The 13,182-nt window shown below is 42.5% G+C and overlaps 1 protein-coding gene across 3 annotated transcripts in view; it reads right to left on the reverse strand.

Moving 5' to 3' along the window:
* The window catches only part of BICDL2 (BICD family like cargo adaptor 2), a 41,286-nt gene that overhangs the window by 3,003 nt on the left and 25,101 nt on the right, over positions 1–13,182 (reverse strand). For all 3 annotated transcript variants that reach the window (XM_069735188.1, XM_069735187.1, XM_069735189.1), the window contains exon 6: positions 11,849–12,025. In XM_069735188.1, coding sequence (XP_069591289.1) covers positions 11,849–12,025 — 177 coding nt within the window. The remainder of the gene's footprint in view (positions 1–11,848; positions 12,026–13,182) is intronic.

Consider the following 13,182-nt stretch of genomic DNA (forward strand, 5'->3'; position numbering starts at 1 on the left):
AACTGGCCACATACCCTCATACTGAGAAAAAGCCCCATAGGTGACATGGCCACCATTCTAGATAGTGAGCCTGTTGTTCACCTGGCCACTGTCCCCTCAATCAAGTAACCCACCAATCAAGAAAAAGATTCACTTACTGACTTGGCCAACAATCTACCAATATAACACAGCTAAGAGAAACTAATATAAAATATAACTTTTATTAATATATTTCTAAAAAAACTACCCCAAAAAAAACAATAAAGACGTGATATAGTGCAAATTAAAATCTCACTTTATCAACTAAAGCGTCCATCCGGACTAGCATATCATAGAGATATAGTACCTCTTACACACAAGAGTCCCTGAAAATACACAATAACCACTTCTGATTAGATAGGATGCCTAATCAAGAAAATAATAAGTAGACCGTGAATTTATCAATCCCGGCATCATACACGATGCTCTTATTAGAGGGATACAAAACACTGTCTCTCTGTGGACTTCTAAACCTGATTGCATATGTTATCAATTAAAACAAAAAATCAGAATAAAAGGAAGGATCTCACCCATCGGCTGTACAGGTACCGATCATCTCCTCCTGATTTCCAGACAACCAGGTTCCATAGAGGGAGTGGATGACATACAGACCTAATATGCCCTGTAAAGGCTAGTATGGCCCTGGTCCCAAAACTCCCGCCCTTACAAGGGCAGTCCACATCTGACCCTTAAACATATAGCCCTATTTGTCCCTGTGCATCCCGACGCGTTTCGTCTTCTCCACGACTCCTCAGGGGACCTATACACTCAAATAGGGAACAAAGCTCTCTCAAGGGGACTAGGGTTCTGTCCTGGTAATGCTAGGGCTTGCGATGGTATGTCGCCACGCCCCTTTTAATCACTTATATAGACTACACAGAACATTATGACAAGGTGTCCAATCATGGTGACTCACCCATTCAAATTCCGCCGCTATCACACGCCATAGCTCCGCTGCACATGCCTCACAAAATGGCAGCTACACTTCCGGTTCACTTACTGGAGGTCACAATACGTCATCATCACCATAGTGGCCGCTTAAGCTTACCAAGCGTGTGTATTTGCAATGGCCGCATAACATCCGGTTCACAACCCGGAAGTTACATTCAAGACGCATCAGCGTTACACCTATGTCTCTCAAAGCGGCCGCTCGCTGCACATAGCGGTCACCATGGTAACCGCTCATGTGAAACGACGCATAGCTGAAAACAGACCGCCCAATATCCAATACGGCCGGGAGTCACTATTTGGACGCTTGTGCGTAACGTCCTCACCTCTCAAACGGCCACTAATTCTAACGGCATATTTCATCATATTTCCCCTATATAGGGGTACAAAAAATCTATGACACTAAGCGGAGGATATATTAGAAAAAATCTTGGATATGTAATTGCTAACCGTATAACACATCATAATTCTGATACAGCAAAGACGAAATGGCTACAATGATATCACATCTACAGGTTCATCTCATTATTCCGCCAGATTATCCCTATCTCACCACATCAGAAAATTATAGATAGTACGAAACCGGTAGCATTACTCCCAAAATAATAGGTAATAACCTCAGAAATGGTATAATTAGGTAGTTAAGATCTCAAAATACAGTATTGGCAGTTCAAAAGCTAAAGATGAGTCCTCAGAGCAGATCACAATTCAAGGATCCTAAATAAAACAGCTATAATTAATTTGCTCATTGAGCCCTCTTGGGGCTACAGTATTCAAATGGAATATCCATCTTGTCTCTTTCTGTAAAATGGCCTTGTCCCAATTGCCTCCTCTTATGGGCTTCGCCACTTTTTCAATACCCATAAATTTTAAGGAGTCTGTATTACCTCCCTGACAACTATTAATATGTCGTGCAATTGGAGTTTCTCTCTTATGGTTCACATCTCCAATATGTTCTCCTATTCTCCGTTTAAATTCTCTAATGGTTTTGCCCACATATTCCTTCCCACACACACATGAGGCCTTATACACTATCCCCTTTGTGCTGCAGTTAATGAACTCTCTAATCATATATTGTTTCCCAGTGACATTACTGGTGAACTTGTCACCTGTGACAATATGTGAGCAGGCGACACAATGTCCACATTTAAAACACCCTTTTGTATCGCTCGTTAACCATGTTTTAAGCACAGGGCTTTTAAAGTGGCTCTTGACAAGTCTATCTCTTAATGACCGACCCCTTCTGTAGGTGATTAATGGTCGCTCCGTAAGCTGATTTCCAATATCTGGATCCATCAGCAGTATGGACCAGTGTTTGGTGAGGACTTTTCGTACTTCTGATGCACCGTTGTCAAACGTGGTAATGAGCCTCATTTGACCTCCGTCCTCTTCTCTATGGGCCGGTCTTAGCAGTTCAGACCTATTCTTTTGTTTAACCTCCTTATAGGCCCGCTTGAGAACATCAGGGGGATACCCCCTTTCTAGGAATTTACTACGGAGTTCCTTAGCCTGTGCTTCGAAATCGTCTTCTGTGGAGCAGTTCCTACGGATCCTGAGGTACTGGCTTTTGGGTATTCCTCTTTTTAGATGGGTCGGATGACTACTTTCCCATTTCAATAATGCGTTCGTTGCGGTTGGCTTTTTATACGTACGTGTGGTCAAGATCCCACTATCACCTTTCTTGATCAAGATGTCCAGAAACGGTAGTGTTGACGAGTCTATCACAGATGTGAAGTAAAGACCTAAGTCATTGCGATTAAGATGATCCACAAATAATGAAAAATTTGCTGCAGAGTCACCCCAAATTACCAGCACATCATCAATATAGCGGGTCCATAATTCAATGGACCCACTAAAGTCCATCTCGCTTCTAAACACACACGTCTCCTCCCACCAGCCCAGGAACAAATTTGCGTACGTGGGGGCACAAGGGCACCCCATCGCAGTGCCCCTGAGCTGGTGGTAGATCTTCTGGTCAAAGAGGAAAAAATTGCGCGTTAAACAGAACCGCATTAATCTCAGTACAAATTCATTATGCTCGCGGAACTGACACCCCCTTGTACTCAGGAAGTATTTAATTGCCTCAAGGCCCTTATCATGGGGTATCGAGCTGTAGAGAGCCTCTACATCTACGCTACCCAAATGTACCCCAGGATCCACAGACAACCCCTCCAATCTACGAAGCAGATCAGGCGTATCTTGTACGAAAGATTGTAAAGATGCTACAAATGGTTTTAGCACTCGATCGAGATACACTCCCACATTTTGAGTAACATTGTCTATGCCTGCCACAATCGGTCTCCCTTTCAAAGGGGAAACCCCTTTGTGTATTTTTGGCAGGCAATAGATCGTAGCCATAACTGTATTTTTAGGCAACAAGAAGTCATACTCCACTTTATCAATAACTCCAACAGCAATACCCTCATCCAGGATAGTCTTCAGCTCCATAGTGTACTCCGCCGTTGGGTTACTGCTCAAGACCTCATAACTCCCACGATCACTTAGAAGAGACTCACACATGTTACGATAATGTGCTGTATCCAGGACAACCACATTGCCGCCCTTATCTGAGGGCTTTATGACAATGTGGTTGTCCTGTTCAAGTTGTTGAATAACAGTCATCTCTGCCCTAGTACAGTTATATTTCTTGAATATGTTTCCTTCATGCAGCTGTTTAAGATCCTGTATTACCAAGTTCTCAAAGACGTCAATTGCAGAAATATCACTTATCTGCGGGGGCATCTTAGTACTCTTACTCTTAACCCTCCGTCACATACAATATTCGGACTAACGAGTTCACATACAATGTGCCTGTCAGGCGCCTGCTGGAAAAATACCTATAATATCTAATGTTAGCAATTTCAGTGCTCTAAAAGTGATCAGTGACCTTCATAGGGATGTAATAAAAGAGACTACACATAATCAGTTGCAAAAAAAAACATTTACTTAACATAAAACTAATAACTATGAAATACAAACTTTTCAAAACTCCCGCCAAATAGTCCCCAGTTCGACTCTCTCAAAAAAATGTACAAAGAAAATTTTTGAACACAAACTTAATTTTAAGGTACCTTAAGTACTATTAAAAACATATTCAATCAGAAGTAGATGCTGAGGTTTCCCCAGAAAAGTCACACTTGCAGAGCAAATAGCAAGAATTACACACCATTTTTGCATGTGTCAGGCAAATTGCTTTATGACATTTGAGACATTCATAATTTGAAAGCCTTCTGGTTCCGCTTTCCGTTTGGCAGGTGGTGCATCTCCTTTTGTGAGGTGGTGCAGATGGTGACTTTTCACCATCATCTTCTGGGCGGAACCTTTTGAGCTGAACTTGAAGGCGAGAGGGGATACCGATTGTTTTCACGCTTCTCCTGCGTAGCTCTCCAAGTACTAGTTCATGGGCCAATTTTTTCAGATACAATCGTCTACGGAGTGGTTCAAGCTTGTTTTCAAGATAAATTACTTGTGAATTTATACCACCCAAATTCAACATAGCAAAAAATATGACCATTGGCCAGCGTTTGATGTTTCTGCTGACGTTGAAAGTGGAGCACATCTGATCTGCTGTATCCACACCCCCTTTGATGGCATTGTAAAATGTAATTATCTCTGGGTTTTTTTCTGCCCCAGTCCCAGGATCGATGGCAGCATCATCATGAAGTGTTGATAGAAGAAGTATGATTTTTTTGGCATGTGGTACATAGGAAACTAAAGCCTTTCCATTATGGAATGCAAACATACTGCTGTACTGTTGTCTCTCTTTCACACTTACAAACTGTGGCGGCAATTCCCTTTTGTTTTTTCTTACAGTTCCCACATATGACAGCTTCTGAATTTTCAGATAATCAATCAGATCACAACTTGTAAACCAATTGTCAGCTGTAATATTGCGACCCGATCCAAATAAGGGTTCAGCCAGTCTTTTTACAACATCAATGGGTTTGTTGCTCACACAGTAAGGACCTTCTGGTTGTTTTCCTGCATAAACTTCCAGGTTGTAAGTGTAGGTCTTACTGGCATCAACAAGGGCATAAATTTTTATTCCACATTTGTTTGGCTTTGATGGAATATATTGACGAAAGGCACATCTACCACGAAAACCAGGGAGCATTTCGTCAATAGTGAGATTCTCTCCAGGGTAATAACTTTGTTTACAGTTTACAACAAATCTTTGAAATATATCACGAATTGGAGCAAGTCGGTCATGTGTTTTGCGTTCGGTTCGGGTAGTTCTGTCGTCAAACCGAAGGCAACGAATTAGAATCTTGAATCTGTTTATGGACATAACAAGGCTAAATTTTTCAACTCCATCCCCATCTTTACCCCAAAGTTCCTCCAAACTTTGTCTATTTGCCCTATAAGCTCCTGCAAGGTACAGTAATCCAAAAAAAGCACGCAGTTCTATTTCATCTGTGGGCTTGATGGTTCTGTTGCAGATGTACTTGTCCTTTATAATGTCTATATATTGGTTGGTATATGTGACAATAGAGTCCAGAATGTCATCTGTAAATATACTGTTCCAGCATTCAACTGCAGTTTTTGCATTACGTGCAGTTCCTATTACTGCAGGAAGGTGAGTAATAATGTTTAAAGGTTCCCTACGTTTTTTCTGGAATGGCTTCTTGTTCCATTTAGTATTTTTATCTTTTCCAATATAATATGATCCAACTTCTTCATCCTCACCACTGTCACCATCTTGCTCTGTTTCAGAATCCAGGACACATTCTTCCACCTCATCATGAGAATCAATCTCACTTTCCTCTCCTAAATCCTCATTCAGTGTGAGGTCTCTATCATCTAACAGCATGTTTGTTACTTCCTCAACATCAAGTTGTTTGGATAAATTGTACATTTTCCTCTCCATTTCAGCAGATAATCTGAAGCAAGAGAAGGAATATGTTAGGGAACTACTGTATATGCCTGAGCAGCACACTTTCTTTTATAAAATCTCCCTTATTTCTATGAAATATCCTCACATTTTGTGCTATACATTCATAAAACAAGCTAAATAAACTATTGTGATGAATAAAAACATAAAATACCAACCTTACTGAATGTGACGTATTCACATACAATGAGCCTGAGAGATCTGTGCAGCTATATCCTCTCCCCTGAAGCTCTGAAATCCAACTCTGATATCAGGTTTCACAGACCTTCAAGAGACAGGAGACTACCTGGAGGGAGGGGGTTTCCTCACAATCTGGTGAGGAAGGAGAAATGAAAGTAAAAGAGAAGCGCCTGTCAGATCAGTTGTATGTGACGGAGGGTTAAGGTCCGTATACGGACCCTTCCCCATAGTATTGGAATGAACTTCACCAATACTCTGTAACAATCTCACGTCCGATAAGAGATCAACTGGTATACCCATATCACTACAGGTGCGCATATCCTGTTTGTCTGGAAAATTACCTTAGAGCAGGCATAGTCCCAAGAGGGTTGAGGATTAACATCTCTACAGGTACCAGACATAAAAATCCTAACTTTATAGCTAAATGGGAAAAGGAGGCAACGAGTAGCTCCTTACGACTGATGCAACTCCTTCTTGAGGAGGAGAAAAAAACCTTAAATGTACTCAATGACCAGTTAAAAGAACAGATCGAAGTGACAAAGAAATTTTCAAGTGAAACCGATTTTTCAGTAAAAGAGACAAAATTACAGGGTAACCTTGAACGTTTCCAGTATCATCTCAAAGAGCGTAAACATCGCCAATATTTGAGAGATACGCAGGATTTCAAGGATAACAAAGCATATATGGTCATTGGGTCAAGGACCAATAATATAGAATTGGAAACAGATTTGTCATCTACTGATACGGAAGTATCCGATACAGAAGGACGACATAGATCATCAAGAGGGAGAGGCAGAGGAAGGGGGAGGGGTCGTGGTAATCGAGGAGGATTCGATAGAACAGAGAATTCCCAAGGTGGGGGTTTTTTAGATCAAAGTTATCCCCTAAGGAATCGGTTACAAAATCGAAAGTAACTCACCCTCGTACATTAAAATCTCCCATTCAAAAAACTTTGGCTATTACTGGTATTTCGAGTTTTGATGGTTCAGCCCAGGGCAATATACAGGTGGTTAATCTCTCCTCTAAAGAACTCAGTGAAGAAGCAATAGGTGTTCTTAAGAAGGGCCTTTCTTTTGTCCCAAGTAGTAATTTTGATGTGTTTCGGGCAGTTAAAGATTTGAATTTATTCCTTCGTAAATTACGGTGGAAGAAATTCTTCTACAAACAGGATATGCGCACCTGTAGTGATATGGGTATACCAGTTGATCTCTTATCGGACGTGAGATTGTTACAGAGTATTGGTGAAGTTCATTCCAATACTATGGGGAAGGGTCCGTATACGGACCTTAAGAGTAAGAGTACTAAGATGCCCCCGCAGATAAGTGATATTTCTGCAATTGACGTCTTTGAGAACTTGGTAATACAGGATCTTAAACAGCTGCATGAAGGAAACATATTCAAGAAATATAACTGTACTAGGGCAGAGATGACTGTTATTCAACAACTTGAACAGGACAACCACATTGTCATAAAGCCCTCAGATAAGGGCGGCAATGTGGTTGTCCTGGATACAGCACATTATCGTAACATGTGTGAGTCTCTTCTAAGTGATCGTGGGAGTTATGAGGTCTTGAGCAGTAACCCAACGGCGGAGTACACTATGGAGCTGAAGACTATCCTGGATGAGGGTATTGCTGTTGGAGTTATTGATAAAGTGGAGTATGACTTCTTGTTGCCTAAAAATACAGTTATGGCTACGATCTATTGCCTGCCAAAAATACACAAAGGGGTTTCCCCTTTGAAAGGGAGACCGATTGTGGCAGGCATAGACAATGTTACTCAAAATGTGGGAGTGTATCTCGATCGAGTGCTAAAACCATTTGTAGCATCTTTACAATCTTTCGTACAAGATACGCCTGATCTGCTTCGTAGATTGGAGGGGTTGTCTGTGGATCCTGGGGTACATTTGGGTAGCGTAGATGTAGAGGCTCTCTACAGCTCGATACCCCATGATAAGGGCCTTGAGGCAATTAAATACTTCCTGAGTACAAGGGGGTGTCAGTTCCGCGAGCATAATGAATTTGTACTGAGATTAATGCGGTTCTGTTTAACGCGCAATTTTTTCCTCTTTGACCAGAAGATCTACCACCAGCTCAGGGGCACTGCGATGGGGTGCCCATGTGCCCCCACGTACGCAAATTTGTTCCTGGGCTGGTGGGAGGAGACGTGTGTGTTTAGAAGCGAGATGGACTTTAGTGGGTCCATTGAATTATGGACCCGCTATATTGATGATGTGCTGGTAATTTGGGGTGACTCTGCAGCAAATTTTTCATTATTTGTGGATCATCTTAATCGCAATGACTTAGGTCTTTACTTCACATCTGTGATAGACTCGTCAACACTACCGTTTCTGGACATCTTGATCAAGAAAGGTGATAGTGGGATCTTGACCACACGTACGTATAAAAAGCCAACCGCAACGAACGCATTATTGAAATGGGAAAGTAGTCATCCGACCCATCTAAAAAGAGGAATACCCAAAAGCCAGTACCTCAGGATCCGTAGGAACTGCTCCACAGAAGACTATTTCGAAGCACAGGCTAAGGAACTCCGTAGTAAATTCCTAGAAAGGGGGTATCCCCCTGATGTTCTCAAGCGGGCCTATAAGGAGGTTAAACAAAAGAATAGGTCTGAACTGCTAAGACCGGCCCATAGAGAAGAGGACGGAGGTCAAATGAGGCTCATTACCACGTTTGACAACGGTGCATCAGAAGTACGAAAAGTCCTCACCAAACACTGGTCCATACTGCTGATGGATCCAGATATTGGAAATCAGCTTACGGAGCGACCATTAATCACCTACAGAAGGGGTCGGTCATTAAGAGATAGACTTGTCAAGAGCCACTTTAAAAGCCCTGTGCTTAAAACATGGTTAACGAGCGATACAAAAGGGTGTTTTAAATGTGGACATTGTGTCGCCTGCTCACATATTGTCACAGGTGACAAGTTCACCAGTAATGTCACTGGGAAACAATATATGATTAGAGAGTTCATTAACTGCAGCACAAAGGGGATAGTGTATAAGGCCTCATGTGTGTGTGGGAAGGAATATGTGGGCAAAACCATTAGAGAATTTAAACGGAGAATAGGAGAACATATTGGAGATGTGAACCATAAGAGCGAAACTCCAATTGCACGACATATTAATAGTTGTCAGGGAGGTAATACAGACTCCTTAAAATTTATGGGTATTGAAAAAGTGGCGAAGCCCATAAGAGGAGGCAATTGGGACAAGGCCATTTTACAGAAAGAGACAAGATGGATATTCCATTTGAATACTGTAGCCCCAAGAGGGCTCAATGAGCAAATTAATTATAGCTGTTTTATTTAGGATCCTTGAATTGTGATCTGCTCTGAGGACTCATCTTTAGCTTTTGAACTGCCAATACTGTATTTTGAGATCTTAACTACCTAATTATACCATTTCTGAGGTTATTACCTATTATTTTGGGAGTAATGCTACCGGTTTCGTACTATCTATAATTTTCTGATGTGGTGAGATAGGGATAATCTGGCGGAATAATGAGATGAACCTGTAGATGTGATATCATTGTAGCCATTTCGTCTTTGCTGTATCAGAATTATGATGTGTTATACGGTTAGCAATTACATATCCAATATTGTTTCTAATATATCCTCCGCTTAGTGTCATAGATTTTTTGTACCCCTATATAGGGGAAATATGATGAAATATGCCGTTAGAATTAGTGGCCGTTTGAGAGGTGAGGACGTTACGCACAAGCGTCCAAATAGTGACTCCCGGCCGTATTGGATATTGGGCGGTCTGTTTTCAGCTATGCGTCGTTTCACATGAGCGGTTACCATGGTGACCGCTATGTGCGGCGAGCGGCCGCTTTGAGAGACATAGGTGTAACGCTGATGCGTCTTGAATGTAACTTCCGGGTTGTGAACCGGATGTTATGCGGCCATTGCAAATACACACGCTTGGTAAGCTTAAGCGGTCACTATGGTGATGATGACGTATTGTGACCTCCAGTAAGTGAACCGGAAGTGTAGCTGCCATTTTGTGAGGCATGTGCAGCGGAGCTATGGCGTGTGATAGCGGCGGAATTTGAATGGGTGAGTCACCATGATTGGACACCTTGTCATAATGTTCTGTGTAGTCTATATAAGTGATTAAAAGGGGCGTGGCGACATACCATCGCAAGCCCTAGCATTACCAGGACAGAACCCTAGTCCCCTTGAGAGAGCTTTGTTCCCTATTTGAGTGTATAGGTCCCCTGAGGAGTCGTGGAGAAGACGAAACGCGTCGGGATGCACAGGGACAAATAGGGCTATATGTTTAAGGGTCAGATGTGGACTGCCCTTGTAAGGGCGGGAGTTTTGGGACCAGGGCCATACTAGCCTTTACAGGGCATATTAGGTCTGTATGTCATCCACTCCCTCTATGGAACCTGGTTGTCTGGAAATTAGGAGGAGATGATCGGTACCTGTACAGCCGATGGGTGAGATCCTTCCTTTTATTCTGATTTTTTGTTTTAATTGATAACATATGCAATCAGGTTTAGAAGTCCACAGAGAGACAGTGTTTTGTATCCCTCTAATAAGAGCATCGTGTATGATGCCGGGATTGATAAATTCACGGTCTACTTATTATTTTCTTGATTAGGCATCCTATCTAATCAGAAGTGGTTATTGTGTATTTTCAGGGACTCTTGTGTGTAAGAGGTACTATATCCCTATGATATGCTAGTCCGGATGGACGCTTTAGTTGATAAAGTGAGATTTTAATTTGCACTATATCACGTCTTTATTGTTTTTTTGGGGGTAGTTTTTTTAGAAATATATTAATAAAAGTTATATTTTATATTAGTTTCTCCTAGCTGTGTTATATATTTAAGGAGAGAGAAATTGGGCTTTGACCCCATTTTGCTGGTTATTACAACAATCTACCAACTAAACGACCCACGAACCAAAAAAATAAACCTGAAAACGAACCAACAACCAAACAACTCACCAAATAAGCCTACACTAAAAGAACCACCATCTGCCAAGATGGCAAGTGACCAAACAACTGAACGAGTGATCTTCATTTTTCATGTTTGACACAAAAAATTATGACTATATTTGGTTCACACAGCACCACCCCAAAAATACATGGATTCAGGCAGTTGGTAACAAGTTATGTGCGGATAAGAGTCCAGAGGACTGATGATGAGGGCCATGTGGAGGACTGGTAATGGGGGCCATGTGGAGGACTGATGATGAGGGCCATGTGGAGGACTGCTGACGGGGTGACCATGTGGAGGACTGATGATGAGGGCCATGTGGAGGACTGCTGACGGGGTGACCATGTGGAAGACTGATGACGGCGCCATGTGGAGGACTGATGACGGGGGCCATGTGGAGGACTGATGATGAGGGTCATGTGGAAGACAGATGATAGGGACCATGTGGCGGACAGATGATGGCGGCCATGTGGAGGACAGATGATGGCGGCCATGTGGAGGATAGATGACGGCGGCCATGTGGAGGACAGATGATGAGGTCCATGTGGAGGACAGATGAAAGGCCATGTGGAGGATTGATGATGAGGGAAAAGTGAAGGACTGGAGACTGGGCCATGTGGAAGACTGATGACGGTGGTTATGTGGAGGACTGAACACAGGGGCCAAGTGGAGGACTGGTGATGGGGGGCCAAGTGGGGGACTGGTGATGGAGGCAATGTGGAAGACTGATGACGAGGGCCATATGGAGGACTGATGACGGGACCATGTGGAGGACTAATAGGGTCATGGGGAATAGGAGTTGGGGCAGCAGAGCATTGCACAGGCAGTGATGTTTCCTTACCTCATGTTCTGAGCCTCCTGATGTCTCTTGCATCTCAGAATGCAGGGAGTAGCGGTTTTCTTGCAGAGGAAAGTGATTGTCTCTCAATTTCAGCTCGTCCTGTAGCTCTATCACTTGTATCTGCAAAGATCGCTGACTGTCTCTTAGAACCTCAACTTCTAAACTTTTTTCCAGCATCTGGAAGAAACATTTATTTTCATGATGTCACATTCTAAGGAACGACTGACACTATCAGAGGATTATTTACTTCTGAAACTACAGAAACTACCAGAAAAGTTTGTGCCCTCCTCCCACACCCACCTCCGGGGGCTTTTCTGGCCTCATCTACATCAATAGACATTAATATGGAGAAAGTATGTGCCCCCCACATCCATCGCCGAGGGTTCTCTGTCCTCATCTACAGCCATAAACATTAATATGGAGAAAGTATGTGCCCCCACATCCACCTCCGGTGGCTTCTCTGTCCTCATCTACATCCATAGACGTTAATATGGAGAAAGTATGTGCCCCCCACATCCACCCGGGGGCTTCTCTGTCCCCATCTATATCCATAGACGTTAATATGATGTTGTTTGTCTGCAGATATAACAGCTTCACTCTTCTGGAATTTCTACAAGATTTTGGAAAATATTTTCCCCTTCTTCCAGGAGAGCATTTCTGAGGTCAGACCCTGATTGTGAGGATAATATATAAGTTTTAGTTTCTCTTGCCTGTTAGTGCCATGCTGTGGGCTAAAACCCCCCTTCTCTTTGTGTTCCTAAAATGTGTGTGTAGAAAAGGTTTAATTGCTTCTAGCTCTGGGAGCAAAGGAATTTTTACGATCGGTATAGCTGCATAGACAATGGTACCAGCTGAAACTGGTCTGATCTCTCTTTTAAAACATGAGGCTCTTTGTCCTAATCTTGTAAGATTCTGGGCCACCGATTTGGGCTAGGAAAATAATAAGTACATACTGCTAAAGTCCATCGGCGGATCTATCAGCCTCTGTAAGCACAAGCCTCTAATTCCAACAGGTAAAAAAGTAGGGATTTCTCCGAAACTGTGTGTTCAAACTAGTACAAATTTGGTCTCATTAGAAAGCCAATTGTAAAATAAGAAGAAAGCTGGGTGTGTTATGATTCTGACATGTTTGGGAACGAAAATACGAGACTTATAAGAATGAGTTAAATTTGGTAAGTCTGAAGAGAGAGGACGGGCTGGGTAAACCAACCCCTTTTAGTGATGTCACCAGGCTGAGCTATAAGTATTATGCCAGGCACCCAGCAGTTTTTAGTCTGAGTCTTACCAGAGGAGCCCTCACTGCCAGACCTGATGCATTAGGACATTTGGGAGCT

The sequence above is a fragment of the Ranitomeya imitator genome, chromosome 7 (assembly GCF_032444005.1).
Source record: "Ranitomeya imitator isolate aRanImi1 chromosome 7, aRanImi1.pri, whole genome shotgun sequence".
Lineage (NCBI taxonomy): Eukaryota > Metazoa > Chordata > Amphibia > Anura > Dendrobatidae > Ranitomeya > Ranitomeya imitator.